General features: G+C 33.4%; 2 protein-coding genes and 1 non-coding gene across 6 annotated transcripts; 1 reads left to right on the top strand and 2 right to left on the bottom strand.

Moving 5' to 3' along the window:
* Positions 1 to 6,067: 6,067 nt before the first annotated feature.
* LOC134253175 (E3 ubiquitin-protein ligase RNF166-like) lies at positions 6,068 to 13,265 on the bottom strand. Its single transcript, XM_062735691.1, has 6 exons — positions 13,111 to 13,265; positions 11,810 to 11,966; positions 11,337 to 11,440; positions 10,448 to 10,562; positions 9,751 to 9,858; positions 6,068 to 6,998 (listed from the first exon to the last, which is right to left on the bottom strand). Exons 1-6 carry the CDS (start codon positions 13,242 to 13,244, stop codon positions 6,933 to 6,935), a joined length of 684 nt encoding a protein of 227 aa, XP_062591675.1. The 5' UTR covers positions 13,245 to 13,265; the 3' UTR covers positions 6,068 to 6,932.
* A 163-nt stretch (positions 13,266 to 13,428) lies between these two features.
* Trnaw-cca (transfer RNA tryptophan (anticodon CCA)) lies at positions 13,429 to 13,500 on the top strand. Its single transcript has one exon. It is a non-coding gene; the product is annotated as a tRNA-Trp (tRNA).
* Positions 13,501 to 16,072: 2,572 nt separating this feature from the next.
* LOC134254003 (protein BANP-like) lies at positions 16,073 to 24,963 on the bottom strand. Of its 4 annotated transcripts, none has more exons than XM_062736595.1 (11): positions 24,838 to 24,963; positions 23,988 to 24,181; positions 22,261 to 22,352; positions 21,943 to 22,148; positions 19,396 to 19,442; positions 19,182 to 19,268; positions 19,002 to 19,077; positions 17,861 to 18,024; positions 17,516 to 17,739; positions 16,734 to 16,904; positions 16,073 to 16,529 (listed from the first exon to the last, which is right to left on the bottom strand). In XM_062736595.1, the coding sequence occupies exons 2-11, from the start codon at positions 24,175 to 24,177 to the stop codon at positions 16,413 to 16,415; spliced, it is 1,374 nt and encodes a 457-aa protein (XP_062592579.1). In that variant the 5' UTR covers positions 24,178 to 24,181; positions 24,838 to 24,963; the 3' UTR covers positions 16,073 to 16,412. The 4 variants fall into 4 exon arrangements, with proteins under 4 accessions (XP_062592579.1, XP_062592560.1, XP_062592569.1 ...); XM_062736576.1 differs by having other exon boundaries at positions 24,773 to 24,957; XM_062736585.1 differs by having other exon boundaries at positions 23,988 to 24,178; positions 24,773 to 24,957.
* Positions 24,964 to 27,096: the final 2,133 nt, after the last annotated feature.

Genomic DNA, 27,096 nt, shown 5'->3' with positions numbered 1-27,096 from the left:
ACGTTTGACATTACATCTAAAATTCAGAATAAAGCTTTAAATTGCAAGAGTATACATTTAAATCAATAAAACAAATATATAAATTAACACCAACACAGTAAAAAGCGCAATTAAATAAAATTTTAATTTCAACAAGGTTGTAGATTTTAACTAGAATTTCCTCCATACATACGCCCATGTCTGTGATTGATAGAGTTCACTGCATGCATGGCTATGAAATTGACATTACTTGTTTGGCGAAGATTTGACTGTTGCTTTCTTTTGTTTCTGCCTAAAAGCAATTCTTCTTGGTTTATGCATAATGAATCCGCTACTTTGTTTTCACTGTTTACAACACCGCATGTTTCATCTATTTTTAAAGCGTTTTAAAGGTCAGGGTCATATTATAGAGGTACCTATACAACTCATCCCCTGAGCAAACCGGTCGACACAATGGAGGTTTATTTTTTTGTGTAGTACGTCATCAAAAAGTGGTGTAATGAGCCTCCTTAAAATGCTACTCCTCCTACAATTTTGATCTGATTTCAATATAACTTCGCACACAATTAGACTACACTAAGATACATAAAATAGTGCATCGGTTTTTGATTTCGATGAACGGTGTTGCCATGGTTACTAAAAATAGAATTTTCTGTGAAATTCCTTTAAAACGCTACTCCTCCTACAATTTTGATCTGATTTCAATATAACTTGGCACACAAGTAGACTACACAAAGAAACATGAAATAGTGCATCAGTTTTTGATTTTGATGAACGGTGTTGCCATGGTTACTAAAAATAGAATTTTCTTTGAAATTCTTTTAAAACGCTACTCCTCCTACAATTTTGATCTGATTTCAATATAACTTAGCACACAAGTAGACTACACAAAGATACATAAAATAGTGCATCGTTTTTTTATTTCGATGAACAGTGTTGCCATGCTTCTAAAAATAGAATTTTCTGTGAATTCCTTTAAAACGCTACTCCTCCTACAATTTTGGTCTGATTTCAATATGACTTGGCACACATGTGGTCTGCATTAAGATACATAGAATAGTGCATCGGATTTTGATTTCTATGAACGGTGTTGCCATGGTTACTAATAAAATGAATTTTCTGTGAAATTCCTTTAAAATGCAACTCCTCTTACAGTTTTGGTCCGATTTCAATATAACTTGGCACACAAGTAGACTACACTAAGATATATAAAATAGTGCATCGGATTTTGATTTTGATGAACAGTGTTGTCATTGTTACTAAAAATAGAAATGTATGAAATTCCTTTAAAAAGCTACTCCTTCTACAGTTGTGGTCTGATGGCAATGGCTTCTTTTCTCATCCTTTGTTATAAGTACAAACCAGTAGAGCTACAGTCTCGACAGAGACTTCTGGTTAACGGGTGGCATAATCATATTTTTGGAATGTTGTTCATGTCCTATACTATAGGCAGCCACGTAGCATCGTTTTTAAAGGGGGGCAGCCAGAGAATTTTTTTTACTTACCTTAAAATGTTGACAAGCAAAAAAGAAAAGAAAAGATGCTCAAAGTCGAAAATCCCATTTCGTGGGAACTTTTTTCAATGCCATCTTCTTTCAGTACCATTTTTAGGTCACCTCAACGAAGTTAGGGGAGCTTATGTAATACCCTCGGCGTCGATGTCGGCGTCGGCGTCCCGGGTTAAGGTTTTTGGAGCAGTTTTCTTTTTAAGTACTTCTATGTCCTATATTGATTAGACATGCTAGTGTGTTTCATTGTACCAGTCAAAGTTTCAGATGCTGCAATTTCAGCAAAGGAATGACAAGGTTAATGTTTTTGGAGCAGGTTAACATTTTTGGTGCAGTTTTTGGTGTAGGTCTCATTTCCAAGCAACTATAAGCCCTATGTTGACCAAACTTGCATGGATGGTACATCTAAGGATGCACACAACCAGGCTTGCTTCGGATGCTGAATCTGACCTACATTTTCCGCATGAATGAACAGGTTTATGTTTTCGGTGCAGGTCTCATTTCCAAGTAACTATGAGCACTACAGTGACCAAACTTGCACGGATGATACATCTAAAGATGCATACTACCAGACTTGCTTTGGATGAAGAATCTGACGTACATTTTCTGGATGAGTGAACAGGTTAAAGTTTTTGGTGCAGGTGTCATATCAAAGATACTATGAGCCATATAATGACCAAACTTGCATGGATGGTACATCTTAGGAAGTATACTACCAGACTTGCTTCGGATGCTGAATCTGACCTACATTTTCCGGTTGAGTGAACAGGTTAAGGGTTTTGGTACAGGTTTCATTTCCAAGGTACTTTGAGCCCTATAATGACTAAACTTGCATGGATGATACATCTTAGGATGCATACTACCAGACTTGCTTCGGATGCTGAATCTGACATACATTTTCTGGAAGAGTGAACAGGTTAAAGTTTTTGGTGCAGGATTCATTTCCAAGTAACTTTGAGCGCTATGTTGAGCAAACTTGCCTGGATGATACATCTTAGGATGCACACTAATGGACTTGCTTCAGATGCTGAATTCGACATACATTTTCCAGATAATGGACCTAGTAAAAGTTATGGGTGCAGGTCTATTACCAAGGAACTATAAGGCTTATATAAACCAAACTTGCACAAATGATGCATCAAGGGATGAAAACTATCAAACTTGCCTCAGATGCTGGATTTTAATTACGTTTTCATGATGAAGAACTAGGTTGAAGTTTCTATATAGGTCTATTCCAAAGTATCAAATCAAAATTGCTTAAATTTTGCAGTTTTGGATGTACACTTTTTGTTGGGTAATTGTGTGACTTTGCCTTACTTAAAAACAACATATTCGTTGAGGTGAGCTCTGTAATCTCTGATTACCTATGTTTTTATACTACATTTTCCTCAATCCTCATATCGCAAAAAGTTGGGGGGGGGGCAACCAACCTTTCAATGAACATTTCCTATAGAATAAGTAATGTTGGGAAAAAAGTGCCCCCCCCCCCCCTCCGTTGCTACGTGCCTGATAGGTGTGAAAAAGGGTTTAGAATTTCCATTCTCTCAATAAAATGTACCGAAATTAAGATGCCAGCAGTTTCAAAGCACAGGCACCTGACGTTACTTATTTTTCTTTTAATAAAAAAATATATCCCTACCTAATAATAATTATTTATTTATTAGGAAGGGGTATATTTTTTATCATTAAAAGAAAAATAAGTAAATCAGGTGCCTGTGTTTCAAAGATGTTGTTTTGAAATGTAAAGATTATTTTGAAATGGTCTAGAAGTCTGAACTAGAGTGTATACGTACTTGGCTGAACAAATTTGGACGGATGCATCATGGGATGCACACATTTGGTGTGAGATTTTGTCACCTATTTCCGAGTAGACAGCATTCGTTGAGCTGATCGTCATTATTTTAGATTAATTATGTTGAACTCTTGTTGTGTTATTTTTTAATGTTTATTCTCGCATGTGTACTGAACAATCACCTGTAAGCAAAATCTGTCAGCAGTGACAAATTGACAATAAAATCGAGTCATATACTAGCATTGGATTCCATTTTTTATTTTCAAAGTAACTTCAATAGACTTTTTACTAATATATCATTTACATACATAAAGGTAATAAGAAAATACTTAGTACTCGATTACTTTATTCCCATTTTTAATGTCTTGGAATTTTAGCAGATACTAATGGTAATTTTAGAACAATGCTTTATGATAAACATCATCAAAGTCCCTAACTTATGTAGCAACCATAGGCATTTAATTGGGAAATAAATTTTTAACCCATAGGGTTATTATTATACCATGATATCATTTTCGAAACAGGTGCCTTTGGTAGCAACATACCCTTATCACCTGGGGTTTATGTCTCTCAGTTGATTCTTTATGCAAGAGCATGTTCTACAAATAAACATTTTCCAAATCGAAGCTAGCTATTGACAAACGAGTTGATGAAACAAATATATCAACAGTCTTGTTTAAAGTCATCATTTTGCAAGTATTCTGATTGATATAATGACCTTGTCAGCACATACAATCTATCACTGACTGGCGTTTTTCAGACTAATTGTTAGGGAATTATTTACACACTGATCGGATTATGACAATGATCACACAGTGTGAGTGACAGGTTAGGAGGAGATGCTCACTTTCCACTGCACCCCATTTGATCCTACCTCTGATGTTTATGGTCCATGTTGCTGTTCCTGGTTTTTATAGTTTAAATGGACTCTAAGCTTGAAAAATGTTCATCATCTCCATATTTCATTTGATGAGATCTACTGCAGCATGCTGATAATTTTTTTTCTCTACCAAGTTTGTAACAGAATTTTTTTTTTTTCAAAATGTATCTTTCTTTGACCAGTCTTTCTTATAAATGACCCCATACCATTATACGTAGACAACATACAGAATCACACTTTTCTGCCCATTGGCATAACAAATTTAATTTAAAACATGATTTGAACATTATTAGACCATCAAAAAAAAATATGGGAAAACCAGAAGTCTCTGTCGAGACTGTAGCTCTACTGGTATGTACTTATCAAAAACCATTGCACTATTTTATGTATCTTTGTGTAGTCTACTTGTGTGCCAACTTATTTTGAAATCAAACTAGAACTGTAGAAGGAGTAGCGTTTTTAAGGAATTTCACAGAAAATTCTATTTTTAGTAACCATGGTAACACCGTTCATCGAAATCAGAAACCGATGCACTATTCTATGTATCTTAGTGTAGTCTACTTGTGTGCCAAGTTATATTGAAATCAGACCAAAACTGTAGAAGGAGTAGCGTTTTTAAAGAATTTCACAGAAAATTCTATTTTTAGTAACCATGGCAACACCGTTCATCGAAATTAAAAACCGATGCACTGTTCTATGTATCTTAGTGTAGTCTACTTGTGTGCCAAGTTATATTGAAATCAGACCAAAACTGTAGAAGGAGTAGCGTTTTTAAGGAATTTCACAGAAAATTCTATTTTTAGTAACCATGGCAACACCGTTCATCGAAATTAAAAACCGATGCACTATTCTATGTATCTTAGTATATTCTACTTGTGTGCCAAGTTATATTGAAATCAGACCAAAACTGTAGAAGGAGTAGCGTTTTAAAGGAATTTCACAGAAAATTCTATTTTTAGTAACCATGGCAACACCGTTCATCGAAATTAAAAACCGATGCACTATTCTATGTATCTAAGTGTAGTCTACTTGTGTGCCAAGTTATATTGAAATCAGACCAAAACTGTAGAAGGAGTAGCATTTTTAAAGAATTTCACAGAAAATTCTATTTTTAGTAACCATGGCAACATCGTTCATCGAAATTAAAAACCGATGCACTATTCTATGTATCTTAGTGTAGTCTACTTGTGTGCCAAGTTATATTGAAATCAGACCAAAACTGTAGGAGGAGTAGCGTTTTTAAAGAATTTCACAGAAAATTCTATTTTTAGTAACCATGGCAACATCGTTCATCGAAATTAAAAACCGATGCACTATTCTATGTATCTAAGTGTAGCCTACTTATGTGCCAAGTTATACTGAAATCAGACCAAAACTGTAGAAGGAGTAGCGTTTTTAAGGAATTTCACAGAAAATTCTATTTTTAGTAACCATGGCAACACCGTTCATCGAAATCAAAAACCGATGCACTATTCTATGTATCTTAGTGTAGTCTACTTGTGTGCCAAGTTATATTGAAATCAGACCAAAACTGTAGAAGGAGTAGCGTTTTAAAGGAATTTCACAGAAAATTCTATTTTTAGTAACCATGGCAACACCGTTCATCGAAATTAAAAACCGATGCACTATTCTATGTATCTTAGTGTAGTCTACTTGTGTGCCAAGTTATACTGATATCAAACCAAAAGTGTAGGAGGAGTAGCGTTTTGAAAAATTGTTTACAGACAGACGGACAGACAGACGGACAGACAGACAGACAGACAGACAGACGGACGGACGACGGACGCATTACTATCGCATAAGCTCTTCTGGTCTCTGACCAGTAGAGCTAAAAATGAGAACATACAGAAAGACACATGAAAATAAGATATAAATCATAAAAGACTTAATGAAAACGTTAGCAATTCATAAGATATCCAACAAGCAATAATTATTAATGAATAATTTACTTATGTATATTTAATTAATAATAAAATTATTGTGAATTGCTTTGCAAGTTTAACAATCAAAAGACAATGTTAAAACTGGGAACTTTTATGTTGAAGTTTTTGACAACTACCTAAAAGAAATGGTTAAATTATTTCCACATTAAGGGTCATTGATATTCTGATAAGAGAGATAACTCTTAATGACATAAATGACTATTATTCCTGTATAAATTTGCCAAGTTGAAGAGTCTTTTTTGTCCAATTTTGACCCGCAAGCTATGATTTAATTGTCAGTATTTTGCTTATAAAATACATTTCTTTTGGAAAATCATTAAGGTTCAAGCAACATTTTATATGAGTGAGCAGAGGGTTTATGAACCTTAAGTATTAACAAATATATAATAAACTCTTACATTGATAAACTGAATTTTTACACATTGTTCTATGATTCTGTTGTGGCACAATAAGCAGGTTGAATATTGAGATGGTTTACAGAAGAAAGCACATGAAAATTGAAGAATTCTCAAAGACATGATTTTATTTTAAAGTGTAAAAAATGAAATAAAATTAAAATTAAATAAAAAAAAGACTGGGGTACAAAAACCTCTACATCCTTGTCGAAAAGCAATTGCAGTGTAAAAAAAAAACGAACTTTTTTTTCAGTTTTGCCCACATTCCTATTTCGGATATACATGTACATATACCTATCAAAATAAGCTGATGCATAGTGTCTGGTTCTATTCAGGTTTACTTTTTCAGTTAGTACATCACAAATTTTCCCCCTTTTATTTATAAGCAGATAAATGGCGAGTTTTGCTGACTCTCCCCCATAAAGACTATAAACTTTATACTGGTTCTAGGGAGGCCTGTAATGCTAGCCTCAACATCTCATCCTCATCTTGGTTAAAATCCTGAAAGTTCAAAAAAAAACATTTTAGGTTCCTTTTTTCAAAAGAATTGCACACACATGTAACGTATTACATGTAATACCAGATATGACAAATTAAAATGATATTGATTTTTCTTTCTCAATAAGATGACCATGGATCATGACACCCGCATGTGTAATTATAGCCCTGCCTTTTTCTTATGATTCTTTTGAGATTTTTATAGTTGCAGGCAATCAGATTGTATTTGCAGGACAAATTTTAATATCCCATACTGTGAAATCACTAATTTTCTGTGGGGGTTAAATTTTCATTGTTTTCCAGGTTTGAAGACACCCTCTGATTCATGACCACTTCAAAATGTAAAACATCATATGCATTACTACTCAACACTTCTCTAACCTCGAAATCAAATCCCTACACAAATTTAATCCCACAAAAATATGTGATTTTACACTATTAATAATATTAAATTAAACACCAAGATGACTCCAAATCAATACAAAATAGGATTCGAGGAGGTTTCTTTATTTGTAAATCTACACAAAATAAAGATTCTTCAACATCCATATGATCAATATGACTACCATAGCCTTGCAGTAATTGAGAAGAAAACAAGATGTGTTTGTGAAACACTATATGCGCCCGGTGGCAACAAAGTTTAAAAAACATATTTTTAGCATGTAGGTCACAGTCAAGGTCAGAACATCATTGATCTTGGTGTCATTTGAAAAAACTTGATTAGTGAAGTATGCATACCAAATATGATACCTGGTATCTCTATCTCTCATGATTCAATAGTTATGGTGAAGATTCAAAAAAGCTATCTTCAGCATATAGGACACAGTCAAGGTCACAAGGTCATTGACCTTGGTGTCACGTGAAAGGGCTTAATTAGTGGAGTATACATGCCAAAATTAAGTCTCTATCTTTCTTCGTTCAAAAGTTATGGCGAAGGTTAAAGTTTGCCGACAAAAAAGCTATATTTAGCGTATAGGTCACAGTCAAGGTCACAAGGTCATTGATCATGGTGTCATTTAAAAGAGCTTAATCAGTGGTGTATGCATACCAAATATGAAGTCTCTATCTTTTATGGTTCAAAAGTTACGGCAAAGGTTAAAATCAGAAAAAAAAACTATTTTTAGCGTATAAGTCACAGTCAAGGTCACAAGGTCATTGACCTTGGTGTCGTTTGAAAGAACTTTATAAGTGGAATATGCATACCAAATATGAAGTCTCTTTCATTCATGGTTCAAAAGTTATGGCAAAGGTTAAAGTTTGCAGACAAACAGACAGACAGACAGATAGACAGGACAAAAACAATATACGCCTCGGATCTTTCAATCCGGGCGCATAATTAGCTTCTTATATCCATACATTTTGTAAGATATGTTCCTGAATTTAGCCATCTCTTACACATCAAGGATCCATAATTTGAAAAGGAAAAAAATGAATCTATGAATCTACAGAACTCGGGAAACTTTCCAAATTAACGGTTTAATGTGGTCCTAAGGATTAAATTCGTTTGAAGTTTTTTTCTTTTGTTTTTTTTTTCCAAGTCCTGTGTTAAACTCCCTCTATTATGGCTCCAACAAACTGAACTGGACCATGATTTGAACAATTTACAATCCATATATTAATGCCCTGTTCACACAGAGTGTTTGATTCGAATTAAACGTAAAGTTACTGCGAATTAGCTTCACTTAGCGTTCACACGGAGAATTTAATGCGAATTAGTTTAATTCGAATCAATTAATTAAATTACTTCGCATTAGCTCCGTGTGAACGCTAAGCGAAGCTAATTCGAATTAAATTTTTAGGCATGCGTAATGGCAAAATTAGGTCAAATGCCACATGTCCGTGGTCAGCTTGAAGCATTTGTGCTATATTTGAGTGAAAAACTAAGGAAAATTGTGTTAATCACTAAAATGTGTGTTCAGACACTATAACATTATGTCAAATGCATCTGCTCCTGCATAAGGTGACGTGATTTGCAAATGACGTCATAATAGCCTTACTGACGCCTGGCCGTAGAAGTAGAATTTTAATTCGCATTAGTTTACTTCACATTAGCTGTCGTGTGAACGCAATTTAATTCGCATTATTTTGATTCGCATTAGTTTACTTCGCATTAATTTACTGCAAATTAAACTCGTCGTGTGAACAGGGCATAAGTTCCTGTTTATTAACTATAATGTAGAACTTTGATCCCCTATTTGCAGACCCACTCCAACTAAGGGAGCCAGCATTGAACAATTTAGAATCTACATTATGAACATCACATTCTGTAGGGGAGAGGGACATGTTTGAAGTATTTACAAGACTAGCAGTTTCATTTTTCATGGTTCAGTGAATCTTGAGGGGAAGATTTTTATGATTTTTTCATATATATTTTAAAGGTAAAAAGTTTATCTCCAGTTTCAATGTAAAAGTTTGATCTCCAGTTTTTGCACCTCACAAACTTCTGAGAAATGATTTGAACATTTATGATGTAGATGAATTCTTTTTAATGACTCCTTTTTTTAATTGTCTTCCTTGGAAAAGACCTTGACCCTTCCTTTTATAAATTCAAAATCCTTTTAACCAAAGGATGTTTTGTGCCAAATTTGATTAAAACCATGATCAGTAGTTCATCTTCAGAAGTTGCATGAAACATTTACAGATACATGGTCCAACAGCTACACTTGAGGAACAGAGAGATGCAAAACAAGCCTAAATCAGAAACACTCGCACTTTCAAGATCGGTTACCTAAATATTCAATTAAACTATACTTACCACATATGTGTCATATTCAAACTTATGCCTCATGTTGAGATGATGAACTATATCAGGACTACAGTAATTAGGATCTCCCCATGGCATGGAAGCACAAACTGGACATACCTGTACAAACAAACACATACTGATGTGATTATATATACTCACACTGTAACATTCAATTAAATGTATAAACTTTGTGTCATATTAATTTATTTATGGACAGATGATACAAACTTTTGTCAAAAATTTTAAAAATAACAACTAGGGTCATGTTTTAATGAATAAGTTTCACCATGTAGTTTTTAATTTTTATTTAAAGTTGTACAGAAATGAAATTTGAAGTGAAAATATTTGTTTAGAATAATAAGGATGGTTTCAGAGGGATCACAGAAGGTGTACAATTTCTTTATTTTCTAGAAATTTATTATTTGCATCATTTGCAATGAAATTAGGTCAAAAAATATATACGCATGTACCAATCCAGGCATCCATGTATCATCTGTCCTTAAAGTCAAAAACAAATTGTGCTTCATAAGAGTCTGTCAGTATCAATATGCAATCATACTACTGTTCAAAAAATTTTCCATAAATATGCACACTGAAGTACATCTGATTTTTTGGCTTCCTATCTTTAAATTCAAGACTTCCCTGTCTCTGTATAAAATCTGTACCTTCCTGGTGTCTGATCATGCCATATATCTGCCATACTTACAAAACTTCCCGATTCCTGTGCATGGATTTTGTTACAGTGTTGTATAAGGGCAGTACAATCCAAATTTTCCTGGTGACATATTGGACAACTAAATGTAGACCTATTTGGTAAATTACTGAAATAAACAAACTGGATTTTAGAAGGAAAAAATTCTACAGTATTCCATTTATCAACCTATTAAACACAAATTAAAGTTCTTTATAATGAAAAGAAAACATTAGCATACAGAAAGATCATGATCATGAAATAATCAAAACATGTATCTTTTGTAGTAATTTTATTTTTTAACTTTTTATTTTTTTTAATTTGATACGAGTTCAATTTTCATGAATGTTTGCTTTTAACATGTTTAACTTCATTGAGTTGCCACAAAGAAATCAGTGGCAATCACAAAACTCAGTAGTCGGTAAAATCACTTATTTTCATCGTTTTTATCATATGAGGAGACATTTATTCATGTCCTTCATGAAATGGGTTGCTAAAGTTTCAGACAATTATCATGTTTATCTATCAAGCACAAAAGCATTTTAATCCCAACAATCAGGATATATTTTTCCTCAAACAATTAAAAATTTGACTCGAAAGAGATATAAAGTATCTCACATTTTCTGTGTTTATGGTTTGACATTTAAAGAGTGTAAATTATAAACTCCAATTTCTTCAGTTGTTCAATTTTAAATTTTTGTCGATCTGTAAAAATGTAATACAATAAAATATAGATTTCAAAATTGTTCCATTCCAGTAACTTTGAAATTGTAGTGCAAGTGCAATTGCAGAAATTTTGTCAACTCAGAAAATAAAATTCCACCTCTGTAAGATCAATTGGCAAATTAATAATACAGATATACCCTATTATACAAGTGTTGAAACTTGATCAACTGTGACTTACGTGGGATAACTTTGTGCAGTCTCTGCAACAGGTTTAAATTTAGGAATAGAACTATCTCTCTGTTTGCATTTGGCTAAATGAGATCTCAATCGATGTACTGTCATCTAAAAAAAATTGTATTTTTAAAAAAATACAAATTAAAATGTTTTGGTTTTATAATCATTATGATAATTTAAATTATACTTTAAAAAACTTAATGATGATTTTCAGCAACACCCAGTACAAATTCAATGTTCCTTCCTAATTTAAATCATCCAACTTTCAAATCTGAAATTCAATTTATACATATTAAGTCAGTCATAAGGGAATTATATTCATGCACCTACAGTAACTAAAACTAAATCAATCAGAATTCAAGAATGTCAATTATTTTTTTGGCTACATATACAATGACACTAGCTTTGCATTTGTTTATAGTCAATGATAACTTTAACCAGTCGTTGTTTATTACAGGAAATCTCTCTAAGACTTACCCCGAGTCCACACCACCTACACGGGACTGTAACACTCCTCATGGCATGTTCTAGGTCACTGGCTCTCCTCAGGTCATGAGGGTCAAAGGGTCCCCTGCACTCCGGACACTGGGCTTCATGCTGAGACCGATAGGGTGCAACACAGTCGGAGCAATATCTACATCAAAATACAATCATAGTTAGCAATATATAGTACTTCTAGTGCTGATATCAGAATTATCTATCATTCAGTATTTGTGGGCTGACTGAAGCGACGTCTTTCGAAAAAAAAACAAATTTAATCTTGATTGTTTTTCTTATCCCTCAATCAATTACATTAAGCCATTCTATTTCAGATTAACAGTTTGTAAGTTAACATGTGCACCTGAGGTGTCAACTGATTCCTCTTTGTTGATATTAACTGTTTATGATAGTTTTACTTTGATGGTGCCTCTCAGTGAGAGAAGCAAGCTCAAAAATGAAATATATGCCACGGGTCCAACTGCAACGTGTTGACTCGGGCTCCCTGGCATAGCGAGGATAGCTGGAAGAGGAGCTGACAATATAGACCTTATGCTCAGCATTTACAATTTTCTTTAGCCACTAATTATAAGCATTGGGGAATCTTTTTTCATGCCAGCATCTACTGTGGTTAATTATACAGTCTCATAACAGAAAGCTGCATTCTCCATGTCCCATAATGGGATTTGAATTTGCGAATTGCAACATAAGGATTTAATCAATTATTTCCTTAATCTGCGACTGTAGTCAGCAAACGCTCTACCGGGATTCGAACCAAACTACAGGTGCTCTAACAACTGCTGCAATCTGAAATGAATAGGCCTACTATTCCTCCCTCCAGAGATTATTGGCCCTCCAAAGACCCCAACAGGCTTACATCCCTTTATTCTTTCACCTGTCATTTCCAGGGCATGGCACGGCATAAATGTAACGGGAGAGGAGAAAATGCAGCGGATCATATTTGAACCCGGGCCCCCTGAAAGACCTGCCAGGGATGAGCCTGGGTTGGGGTCTTTGGAGGGCCAAAGACCTTTAAGGAGGGAGGAATGTGGCGGTCAGCTCGGGTTCGATTGGCCAGATAGCTCAGTTGGTAGAGCACCTGACCGGAGTTTCAGGGGGCCCGGGTTCGAATCCCGGTCTGATCCGCTGCATTTTCTCCTCTCCCGTTACACACCATTGAAACTCGCAACATCAAGTAACCAATCAGCTGTGTTGTGAAAGAGAAAGAAAACATTCCTGGAATCTAAAGGCAAGCTCGTGCAAGTTTTGGGTGTAAAGATTTAGAATAATAAAATACTTACGTATGATTATGGCCACAGGTTATATGGACTGGGTTCCTAAAAATTTCTAGGCATACAGGACATTTATAAGGGGCCAACTCTGCCTCTATGTCAGAATGAGAGCTGGCCCCGTGTTGTTTACGTCTGTCAGCCATAATGATATTTCCGGAAATGACGATATACTCGATCGATTTCGCGTGTTAAATCAGAAATTCCAGTATTTTCCGTGGAATTAAATTAGTATTAAAATTACAATTTTTCCAGTAAATCTTCACAAATATTATGGAAAATGCATAAAATATTGATATATTTTACTACTACGCATGTCTCATCAAGTACGACTCCGTGGCGCAACGGTAGCGCGTCTGACTCCAGATCAGAAGGTTGCGTGTTCGAATCACGTCGGGGTCAAAGCTGCATTTTTTTTTCTTCCTATAGCTGTTTTGTTCATTTACATTTCAGGATGTAAAGTTTACCATCCCATGCGTTTCTAATCATCTGATCTTTGTAATTAATGCCTTCGACTTTTTCACACAACTATGAAAATTAAGATGTCTATGTAGTAGTGGTATTTGTTGCCCTTCATAAAATTATATGCCTACTCCCTTGAAAAATAAGGACCCGTATTATAACCCAGTCCTTACTCTATGGGGTTTCTGTACCCACATGTAGATGCTTCAACATCAATATATGGCTATTGTGGCCCTTCGCACAGTGGAGAAAAGATTTCCTTTTTCTGTATACATGCAGTTTCTTAGCACAGAATGCTAGTTCTGTAAATAATGATCAATCCTGAATTTTATTTTCACTGCATTATATATTAATGTTCAAATTTGAATTTATAATCATTATGTATAAATATACATGTATATGAAAACATGCAGTTTCATCAAAACTGTTATATCCAAACATGATTGTTAAATCACAAGTATTTTTTACGGTATTGTCAAAGGTTATCTTTTGGATTAGACCATAACCTAAAGGGAAAAGGGCATATGCATAACAGATGAATAATTGTTGCTTTGCTCATGGCAAAATTCAACTTACTTTGCATTTCATAAATCTACCTTAAAAAATTAAATCGAAACTTTGTGTCCTTTGTTATATTTTTCTTTTGTAATTAAGGATTTCATTTCATTAAACTATAAATATTCTATAAAGTAGGAAACAAATGTATAAAACATTTATTACATACTAAAGACCTTTTTTTTTAACAGGATTCAACCATAAAAATATATTGGAGTATTTTGACATTTTAATCTGTATTGAGCAAAGTACAGTTGTATTTTTAATAAATAACCTTAAATTTACATACATTAATTAAACATCGAAGTACAAACATACATGTATAAAAATTTAATGTTTTGTATTAAAGAGCACTATTTCATAGAATTGTACATATACTGGAAAAATGTACATGTACATATTTATACATATAATGTACTTTTACCCTTTCAACTCAAGCAATTCTTTGAAAATGTACAAAATGTATAATGAAAACCTAAACCAGAAGTCTCTGTCGAGACTGTAGCTCTACTGGTTTGTACTTATCAAAATCCATTGCACTATTTTATGTATCTTTGTGTAGTCTACTTGTGTGCCAACTTATTTTGAAATCAAACTAAAACTGTAGAAGGAGTAGCGTTTGTAAAGGAATTTCACAGAAAATTCTATTTTTAGTAACCATGGCAACATTCATCGAAATCAAAAACCGATGCAACTATTTATGTATCTTACTAGTCTACTTGTGTGCTAACTTATTTTGAAATCATAAAAATATATTGGAGTATTTTGCATTTTAAGGAATTTCACAGAAAATTGTATTTTTAATAACCATAACCTTAACACCGTTCATACATTAATTAAAAACCGATGCACATTCTATGTATAAAAATGTAGTTATCTGGACTTGTGTGCCAAGAGCAATATTGAAATCAAACTAAAATTGTAGGAGGAGTAGCATTTTGAAAAATTGTTTACATGTACATATTTATACATATAATGTACTTTTACCCTTTCAACTCAAGCAATTCTTTGAAAACGTACAAAATGTATAATGAAAACCTAAAAAATATGCCTATGTCAAATGCCAGGCATAAACAATGGTTTGGCTGGCAATCAAATGTTTTTATCCTTAAATGCCAAGCTTTCTGTGATTCAGGAAACTGCAATTCTTAAAACCTCAGATCTCATGAGTAAATGGAAATTACTTGAACTGCCTTAACAGATATATACAGTTTGAAGACTGTGCAGGAATCCAAACACTGCCTGAGCATGAGAAACACACTATAGGTATTTACGTTAATACTTTCAGGTATGAATAAGATAGAAAAAAATTTCCTGAACCAATATCATTTTGCTTATATTATCAAATATTTGCAAATTTTAAACCAATTGAATTGAGAAAGAGACTGTATGTGTACTTTAAAAGCGGGCTTCTTATTTTGGCCGCTTTGGCTTTTTACAGCTAAGAAATCATTTTCATATATTGAACACTGAACGGACATGTGTAGCGCTAATTTATGATTATGCCAACAACTCCATACCCAGTGTTTATGCTAATTTTGAATACGCCAAATTATGTACACGTATAGTATACTCTGCCAAAGACTTTAGGCCATGTATATTCTAAGACATACAGATCTCTGTAGTTTTTATGCACAAAACATTATTTTCTTTCTGGAATGATTCCATGAATAAAATACACTGTAGCAAATACACATGTATATTTGCAGCTAAAAATAAACAGTATATTTGACAAATGCACAGAACAAACTTTTTTTAACCATAGTAACAAAATTTTAAATAATCAACAATACTCTTTTATATATTGATATCAAAGTAAACAGAAAAAATCTCTATAAATTGACATTGTGGTATGTTCAGATAGCCGATCTTTTAACTTAGCTTCATTTTATGTTTAATTTAATTAACTTCTAGCATACATGTACACTGTCCATAACTTTCCTAAAAATCACTGTTCTTTTAAAGGGACGTCAAATACATGTATGTGCATTGCATTGTATTAACATTAGTACATCATACAACAACAGGCAAGACAGAAATGATCCACACAGAATTCCTCTCTATCTCACGTCCAGCTGGTACAAGATTTTCAAGCTTCTGCTTTGGCAGTATCCTTTGCTATCAGTCAAAGGTGGACTATACCTTTCTTACTCAGACGTGCCTACTCTGTAACTGGTTATTCTGACTGTGTGTACCAAGAGATAGAAGAAACACATGGTTTGCTGGAATCACTCCCTAAATCTCTAGTGCCTCAAGATCAACAATACTGAGGGGGTGGGGACTTTAGCTAGGGGGTGCTAGGACTGCTGGATTTGTAGAACCTCCCCACTGTCTGTTACTGTGGCAACCTGTACACTGGTGGGCTGAGGCATGGAGACAGCCACCTGCATATTCTGTGCATCTTCCTGAGAAAGCTGAGATAAAACAGTATATTGTTATATTAAGTCTGGATAAGAATTTACAACATTGTTTTTGTAAATTCAACATTTTGAACTAAAAAATTAAATTTACACATAAATCCTTCCATCTTATATTCTTGAACAGGAGGTTTCCTTGGGTTAAGAAAGCATTGGAAAACAGTTTTAAATGCTGATTGGACAGAAGTCCTATTTACTTACCGGTACCCCAACAGGCATCTGTATGACCTGATCCCCCTGTAAGATCTGTATATGGTGGGCTTGTTGTAGCTGTGAGATCTGTTCAGGTGTGGCATGTAGGATTTGTATCTCTCCTGGAGGTAGTCCATCCCCTGCCATGGCTGCTACAGTGTGCTTCAGGTCCTGATCATGCTGTAAACAGTATGTAAGAAATATATAATTAAAGGGAATCTCATGCACAGCTGAAAAGTAGAAATTTTCAATGAAATAAAGCAATGCTGCATCTTATTTATTTTCTGGAAGATAAGAAACAGATTACTAGAACTGCAAACAGTTTACAAGCAGAATTATATTTTTCAAAATGAATAAGAATTTGAAAAATTTATACCAATTTAGCCTTTAACGTTTTTAATATCAATTACTATCATTTCTGACAGATCAATTAGTTAACCAGGTAGCAATGGCCATCTTTTATTTTCTAATCTAACACCTTTATGAAATCACATTAAGAGTGATGATACATATACTGTACAGGTAAAATTTTTTGTGAGGATAAAATTTTTCTGATTTACATGTACACTGTATCATCTAAAGAGGTTTTGTGGGCATTTAATTTTGTTGTTTCGAAAGTACCCCTATTCAATATTTAGTCATATAAAAATTTCATGTTGGATTTAATTTTGCTGATAACTGTTAACAACAAAATAAACAAAATTTAATCTCCAGTGAATATTTCTGCTTTTTCAGTATATTAATTTCATAAAGATATGAGACATCAACAAGCAGTGGAGTGGAGAACTTGCATTGATGTGTAGTTCTGAGTCCTGCATGGAATCTTCATCACTTAGGGAATTATCTGCTGGGTTCATCTGAACATATGTAGGTGTGGCTTTCCCACGAAATGCTTTCACTGTTAAGGGCATTCCTCGCTGTTTCCTTCTGAATGCTGTCCGACATTTAGAGTCAACATTTTGTTTGATTCTGTGCCAGTCACTTTCTGTTATGTTAAATCTGTGGATTAAATGGCCTGCAAATATATAACAAAACATTTATATAATTTCTCAACATTTAATAACAATTTTATGAATGTTTTTAGAAATTAAATTTTATATAGATGTAAATATTAACAGATTTCATTCTTAACTTACACCTGATGCCATAGATCATTAATGGGTCTAGCTGCTTCTTGCCATACTTCCCCATTCCTGAAAGGTTTGATGTAGCCTGAGTTTCACGATCAAATAAATAATCCAACATTGTGAGTGCCATTTTCTCTGGTGTTCGACAATTGGAGTGAATATGCAGCAAATCACTACAAAATTTACAAAACTAGTAAAACAAAATGTAACAATTCACTAAACCATTAAGAACCCTCTCTACACTGCACACTAAAGAGTTCTATATATTTTTTTTCCAAGGTTTTTTCAATATGCAGTTAGAGTGAATCTGCCCTTTTATTTAAATTTTAAAAAAAATAAATTTACTTTATATTACCCAATTTGTAATTAATTCAAGTATTCTTGACATTTTAACAGGCCAAGATAAATTAACTGAACGTGTTATTTACATGTATTTTCTCTCCTGAAGTAATTAACAGTGATTTCTATTCACTGATACTGTGTTGTCTTTGAACATTTTTCTCGGGGATAAATCCCACGCACCATACAGTGAAAATTACATAAATAAGCTCAATATTAACGCCTTTATACAATATATTTTTCTTAATGTCCAAAAAAAAAAATTGCACTTGTGTATAGAGGGTCCTTAACACTTCCCGATCTTGAATTCTGTTCCTTCTTTTATAGAATTTCAAAATATTTTTATTGCTTGTTAAAGAAGATATTAAAAGGCAACAGCTACGGTCTGTCAATATATTCTTTTCGGAGAGCTACAGTTCTGCAGCTAGAGATCTGTAGCCTAGCCTGGGAAAATTGGGGTGGATACTGTAGATCACTACAACTTTGTCTGTGACACTTTATTTTCTTGAGATCGTTGTTTTTGCTCTTTAATCTTTGTCAGTAGACTTATTTCAAGTTATATGTGAGAATGAAATTTTCCCCCGATGATGGTCTTGCGTAATTCAGAGAAAATAAAGTATTCACAAATAAAAAGTGATTTACAGTAACAAAAAACTATAATTCTATGCATTCAAATTCAAACAAGACAATGAGATAGAATAAAATTTATATCTCTGTCATGTTTATGAGTTACTAACCAATTTTTCAGACCAGTGAGCTACAGATCTGCAGCTACTGACAAAGGGAAAGAAGAAATGCTAGCCATGATTACCTTGGAGTAATAGGAACTCTCACCCTCATTTCAGGATTTGTCTCGTCTCCAAGCCAGGTACCATGAGGAAAATCCTCTGTAAATATGTATGATTTCTGATGGTAAAATGAGTTGATATATTAAAATAATGACTCCGTTTTCTTTGATAATAAATTCAGATATCCGTCTCTTAGATCTAACCTTCTGAGTTAAGTGTGATAAGTGTCACATTGGGCCCAAGTCCCATGTTCTGTAGACTCTCTACTCCTCCCATTCCATTCATTGGATCTGAAGGAAAATGAAACAAAAGACTTAAATTCTTTATCCTCAATTCTGCTAAAAAAAGCTTTAAACTGCACTGCATACAAAGACATTTATAAAGTCCTTATGGTTATTTTTCTAAAATACAGCTTACTCTGTGATTCTACTTTTCCTCCTTGTGAAAGTCCTACCAAGACAGCACTGAAAGAGAGACACAAGAGTTATCTACCATTAAAGCACAATGCAAAATATTTTAATTCCCTTTTTCAAACAAAATAAAGAGTGTCTGTAACTCAAATTCTAAATGCCTCTGAGAAAGAAAAGAAAATCATAGTTTGGAATATACAAAATAAAAAAAAAAACCAACATTTTATTGTATGAAAGAAATTCTTTAAAAAAATTACTTTTCCCTATATTTATTAGGGATGGGTATCGCCAAAAATTTCGTACTGCGATATATCACGATTTTTCCCCCACAATATCACAATAATATCATGATATTTTTAAAAGCAGTTTTTACAATGATTTTATATGAAAAGTCATTATTTTTCTAAAAAATATGCTAGAAAAACAAAATTTTACTTTCTTGAAATTTTTATGTATATAAAATCAATTATGTTTGGACGGTAAGATGCCGTTCTTTTCACTTTTTACAACATTTTTTATACTTTCTGTAATTGTAATTTGAAAGATTGAACGAAAAAATGAATAATTTCTGGACTTTATAGTATGTACCTAAAGACCGGTATTTATGTCTCCGTATCACGATACGTATCACACAACAAACCAGAAGTCTCTGTCGAGACTGTAGCTCTACTGGTTTGTACTTATCAAAAACCATTGCACTGTTTTATGTATCTCTGTGTAGTCTACTTGTGTGCCAACTTATTTTGAAATCAAACTAAAACTGTAGAAGGAGTAGCGTTTTAAAGGAATTTCACAGGAAATTCTATTTTTAGTAACCATGGCAACAAAAAAACAAATGCACTATTCTATGCATCTTAGTGTAGTCTACTTGTGTGCCAGGTTATATAAATCAGACCAAAACTGTATTTTTAGCGTTTTAAAGGAATTTCACAGAAAATTCTATTTTTAGTAACCATGGCAACACCGTTCATCGAAATCAAAAACCGATGCACTATTCTATGTATCCTTGTAGTCTACTTGTGTGCCAAGTTATATTGAAATCAGACCAAAACTGTAGAAGGAAAATAGCTTTTCACAAATAAAGGAATTTACAGAAAATTCTACTTTTAGTAACCATGGCAACACCGTTCATCGAAATCAAAAACCGATGCACTATTCTATGTATCTTAGTGTAGTCTACTTGTGTGCCAAGTTATATTGAAATCAGACCAAAACTGTAGAAGGAGTAGCGTTTTAAAGGAATTTCACAGAAAATTCTATTTTTAGTAACCATGGCAACACCGTTCATCGAAATCAAAAACCAATGCACTTTTCTATGTATCTTAGTGTAGTCTACTTGTGTGCCAAGTTATATTGAAATCAGACTAAAATTGTAGAAGGAGTAGCGTTTTAAAGGAATTTCACAGAAAATTCTATTTTTAGTAACCATGGCAACACCGTTCATCGAAATCAAAAACCGATGCACTATTCTATGTATCTTAGTGTAGTCTACTTGTGTGCCAAGTTATATTGAAATCAGACCAAAACTGTAGAAGGGGTAGCGTTTTAAAGGAATTTCACAGAAAATTCTATTTTTAGTAACCATGGCAACACCTTTCACCGAAATCAAAAACCGATGCCCTATTCTACATATCTTAAAGTAGTCTACTTGTGTGCCAAGTTATATTGAAATCAGACCAAAACTGTGGAAGGAGTAGTGTTTTAAAGGAATTTCACAGAGAATTCTATTTTTAGTAACCATGGCAACACCGATCACCGAAATCAAAAACCGATGCATTATTCTATGTATCTTAGTGTAGTCTACTTGTGTGCCAAGTAATATTGAAATCAGACTAAAATTGTAGGAGGAGTAGCATTTTGAAAAATTGTTTACAGACAGACGTATAATTTGACAGAAGACAAAAAAACGGACGGATTTCGACTTTACGCATTACTATCGCATAAGCTCTTCTGGTCTCTGACCAGTAGAGCAAAAAATCGCGATATACCGGTATACCGATAAAATCGCACATCCCTAATATTTATATTTTAGAATCTGAAATGAAATTCAAAAAGGATCTTTAAAAGTCTTCATATTTATCATGTATGTAAAATTATTTGACTTATATAGTCTCATTATATCAATTCACATTATCCAGAGTACATGATAAACCTGCCCTGGGCCCAAGATCATATACTGAGAACAAACTTAGGTCAAAATTTCAAACCAATGTAAACTTTTTCAGTAATTTTGATAATGAAACCAAATTTATATTATATGTTTGAATTGTTGCTTTGTATAAAATTGCAAATTTTAAAGCAATTTCTTTGAATAAAATTCAAGATATGAAAATTAAAAATATTGTGAACCAAGTCTGTTCTCAGTTTATGATCTTGAGGCATGGTCCCTACATTGAACATCTATATGCACATTCATTCAAAATGAATCTGAGCTGAATACTATCTTATTTCTATATCATTTACCAGAAACATATAATGGATGTCTCTGCATTTACTGATACATTTCAAATAGTTATTGTATCATTACTCCTTAATCAGTTTGTTATATCATTACCCCTTGGTTTGTGCTTGTACTATAGATCCAACACTTGGAGTTGTTTGCGTGGTACTGTGGTCTGTGGTAGAATTCTCCTTTACATGGCCAATCAATTCCTCTAATTTTTCCTCCAGAAACTTAGTTCGACCATTCAGAATTTCTATACTGTTCTCGATCCCATCCAACCGCATGCAGATGGCTTTGTTTATTGTAAACAAGAGACTCTGAAAGTACACAAAATTAATCATTAACATTAAATTAAAAAACATAAATAACATATCCATGTGTATTGTCAATTCACTTATCCCATGCTCTGTAATTTTTTTCCACTGATACCTTGATAGACTGGTCCTGTGATAACTCTCCATTCCCTGTGTCATATCTTGTCCTCTTGCTGGGAGGTTCTTCTTTAGTGTCCTGATCACTGCCTACAAAATACATATACATCAAAATAACATCAAGAAATAAATATTCCAATAAAATACCCAGTGGCCTTTGAGTATAAAAAGATATTACTAATTCAGAGACAAAAAAAATCAAAGGTTAAGTGTATCCAATGATTCCAAACTGCATCAATATGTGTGTTTATAAATATTGATAAAATAGTGTGCTAACAGAGTTATATTACCGTGAGAGACACCTGTCTTTTGAAAATGCTTTTTCTAGGCATTTAATTTTAATTCCCTGGTAAATTTTAAAATTGGTGTTGATCTTGTGAAGAAAAAATATACAAAAGAATTTTGGCCAGATACCAGCAGATTTTGATAGAACAAAAATAAACAACAAGATAAAACTTTATTATTAATATTAACACCATCATTAATTCATAAAATTTACTGTTTATTCATACATTGTTTAGAAACTTGTACTATAATGTGAATTAATTTTGAAATTATAAAATTTTATGTTCACTATCTATTCTGCCAGTCCATAAGAGCATCATTTAAATAATATTCATGGCAAATGTTGTAGTTTAACTTGGCAATTAGAAAAATTAATAAAGTTCTGCAGACAGTCTGAGTTTCAAGCTTTTAATAGATGGATGAATGGATTTTTCTCACTAAGTCTAAGGGACATGAGTTGTATCCTTGACTTAAAGATCTGAAATTGAAATAAATGTCAAAACTTCATGCTTATATTTTTAAAATAATATGTAATATAGTATGAATGAAATACCCTGTTTTTTTTTTTCTTTTAATCTCATAAAATATATCAAAATGTTTAAATATAATACTTTATTTAAGTAATGTTCTAATGTGTTTATTTTATATTTTAATTTAGAAATGCATACCCTGTTTAGCTTTGTAAATTTAAAGGGGGCTGTTATATGCTGATGTTGATGCAGGATTTACTAAGTCATTGAAAAATCTTCAGCTGACTCTGAACATTTATGTTAGCTTCCATGAAATTGTTTCCCTCTCCTTGTTAAATTAATTATAGAGTACTGTAGCCACACCTTTCCTGATCACTGTATTGTTTATGGAGTAATAGTTTTGTCTTAGGCACTTCTAAACTTATTTGCAGCAAAGTATCAGTTCTGTAAAAATTTCCACATCTGGCATCTCTATAATATACACTTTTAATGAAAATAAGGAGCAATTACAACTGCAATTACATCTGCTAGCACAGTTGACACCTTGTTGATTACCTGTTATCAGTGGCAATAAACAGATGCTACCGAATATGCATATTTTTGTGTTGAATAAACTAAATAGAAAATAGACAAAAAATAGTTTAAAAATCGAGAGCAATGTTTAAGACAAAGTTTTTTGTGTTAGGTATGAAAACGCCTTGGGAAAAATTTTAGAAACTTGTGAAATAATTATTTTATGTTAAATTACATTTTAACTTTTTTAAAGGTTGAATGCTAAAAGTAATGCTCAATAATATGAGAAAATTATGTGTGGAGGACCCTCTTTTTTTTAAGCTACTTTTATATAAAAACCTAATTGTCTGAAAATTAGATGCTATATATAAATGTCTGACAGATGCTAGGTTTGTTAAATATGTCCTAAACTTCAATAAATTCTATGACTTTATATGTACAAACATGGATTTTCTACCTGAGAATGATTCCTGAAGTACAGAATTATTTGTATCCACTGCAATGGTGAGAACACTATCTGAAGCCATGACCCCCTCAGGCTGAGAATTGTCTGTTAGCTGGCTAATGGTGAGTGGCATGTGTTCTACTACCAGTGGTGCTGTGGACACAGAAGTCAATCCATCACTGCTGTTCTCTTCTGTTGTCATTCTCCTACTCATGGAAAAAAAAATATGACTCATTACCTATAAATATAAACTGGAAATATAATATCAAATCAATAAAGGACTGAAAAAAAATGAAATATAAAATATAACATTGCCAATATTCCATGAGCAACATATGATATAAATATCAATCTCAAGTCTATTTCATTTCTCTGGAGCTTTTGGTAATCAATGGTACAAAATTAAATAAATTGTGATCAGAATATTTAAAAATGTGTACATTTAAGAGTTAAGATATAGTCATTTTCTAAATGAATAAATTGTGTACTGTGTTGTTTCAACAAAGTCCCCATTTCTCTCTTCACTGTTAAAAAAGTACCACACTTTGGGCCTAGATATTTAGCTATCTATTTTTTAAAGTGAATACAGACCTTTTCCTAACTATGTTTTATGGCTGTTTTATAGCTGCTCAAATTTGCAAAACTTTCGAAAATATGATACTGTCCCATATGTGATTCTTCGAGGAAATTCGAAATAGCTTTGCGTATCTGTAGCAGACGATGTTGTTTTGACAGTGATGCGAAACTTGTTATTGAAAAAGTATTTACAATTCGACCGATAGTGACCTTTTACTTACTGTGTACATGTGACCATTTTCCATGACTTTTTTCATTCATACGCGTGCCTGATAGAAAGAAATACCTTCAAACACGTGTTGGTGATGTTTGGCGCTGCAAAACTCGAACTATTGCCCAAATCTCGGCCCCTGTCTCGGAGAACGATAATGGCGTCTTCGACGGTAAATTGCGAGAAAGAACGATGTTTGCGCATGTTCTCGCGGAGCTGTTCTTTTGTATGTTTTCACTCCCTCGTATAATTTAGAACTCGATGTAAAAATAATTAAATCAAACACTTAAAAATACGGGTTTTTGTTTTACGCCTAACCTCTACCTTTGGTAATTTCATTAATGTTTAGACATAATTAAAATTAGTAGACAGTAAAATGATCAGAGACATAAATTGTTATTTATATTTGACGTGATCAACCAGATTTAAAGCGTAAAAAAAACATCCAGGGATCATGAATATTTTAACTGGATTTAAATGAAGAACTTCAAATTGTTTTAAAATCTATATTTTTTTTCAAAGTTAAAATCCTCCAACGGAAATATGTTGACTCAGGACCCTGGCATAGCGAGGATGGATTTTCTTTGACCCCCCACCTCCCACACATTTTTGAAACCGTGTGCTAATATGGGCCCGTATATGCTTCTTCATGAGTATCAAATTGAAAGAGAGACGTCGAAAATCCTTGAGAAATGTCTATTGATATCCATGCATAAATCGCGCTTTTTTTCTTATCGAGAGACAAATACATTACAAAACAAGCACCTGATGTTACTTATTTTTCTTTTAATAAAAAATATATACTCCTACTTTATAATACATGTGTGTCTTTTAATAAAAAAAACCTACCTAATAATACATGTTCATCATTAGGTAGGGTAACGTTATTTTTTATTATTATTATCAAAAGGAAAATAAGTAACGTCAGGAGCCTGTGATTACGAATAAGTATATTTTATTTTTGAATAACGTCCAAAAAAGCTTGAATAAGAATTTTGATTTCAAAGAATTTTTGGGGTTTAATTTGCGACGTTTATCTTTCTCACTTATTCTAACTTAATTTTGATTTTTTTTTAAATTAATAAAATAATTAATTTATTTGTTTATATTTTTTTATGGAATTCCATTTACGATAGTCAACTAGGTTTTTTTCTCTTTTATTTTTAAATTTCAAGGGGTTAGGAGTATCATTTATATACTTACTTACTTAGGTCAATCGTTCTTTGAGGAATAAAGGTCATCGACGACAGTTTCCAACGAACTCGATTCCAGACTGCTTTTGCTGCATCATATACATGTACCATGCCATGTCCTGTGTCTTTAGTTCTGAGTGGGAATTACGCCTCCAGCTACATGTAGGCGTTTCTTGGGCGTCCTCTCATTTCTTTTGCCATGTGAGTTCCAAGTCAGGGTCTGGCGTATGATGCTGGATTGTGAGTTCCTTACCGTGTGTCCAATCCATGGCAGTCCCACTTTCTCTGTCTAATTTATACGTCCATTCGTTACAGGGGCGTAGCAACAGGGGGGGCCAGGGGGGCTGCCCCCCCCCACTTTTTTTCCCAACCTTACTTATACTATAGGAAATGTTAAATGAAAGCCTGGTTGGCCCCCCACTGATGTACCGAAAATGTAGTATTAGAATTGGTACTGGAAGTAGTTGACACTGAGAAAAAGTTTACCCCCCCCCCGAAATAGGATTTTCGACTTTGGGCAACTCCCCCCCCCCTTTTTTTCTTTTTGCTTGTCAACTTTTTCAGGTAGGTAAAAAAAAATTTCTCTGGCTGCCCCCCCCCCACTTTCAAAAACGATGCTTCGCCACTGCGTTAAATTCCTGTCCCTCTGCTTCCATAATTCTTCGTTTAAAATCCTTTCAGACCATGACATGTTGAAGATGCACCTGAGACATGTGTTATAAAATGTCTGGATCTTCTGCAGGGTTGCTTTGGTCAACATCCACGTCCCTGCACGTACTATATGCAATAGCAGGGGCAGAAGTATCATTTGACCTTTTTTTCAATGCACTTGAATGATGAGATTAGGAAATATTTTGATATGGAAAAGTACTTCAATTTAATGAATTTTCAATCTTTTCTATAGGATTTTAAATAGAGACATAATTAACATTATGTTATTTATGTCTCTGATTTTAAATGTTTAATTTTGAATTTCATAACTGAAAAACAAAGAATTAGGCCGACATGTATTTTTCACTTTCTAAACATATTGTGACCGTGTGAAATGAGCAGATTTTGAGTCACAATTATATTCTTTGATAGTGCTAAGTAAAACATAATTAAAGACCGTGACCGCAAGACATTTGATGCCACCTGTGCC

Source organism: Saccostrea cucullata, unplaced genomic scaffold (assembly GCF_032062105.1).
Source record: "Saccostrea cucullata isolate Sc308-1 unplaced genomic scaffold, CSIRO_AGI_Scuc_v1 ctg319, whole genome shotgun sequence".
Lineage (NCBI taxonomy): Eukaryota > Metazoa > Mollusca > Bivalvia > Ostreida > Ostreidae > Saccostrea > Saccostrea cuccullata.
This window is presented reverse-complemented; position numbering and strand designations above follow the sequence as displayed.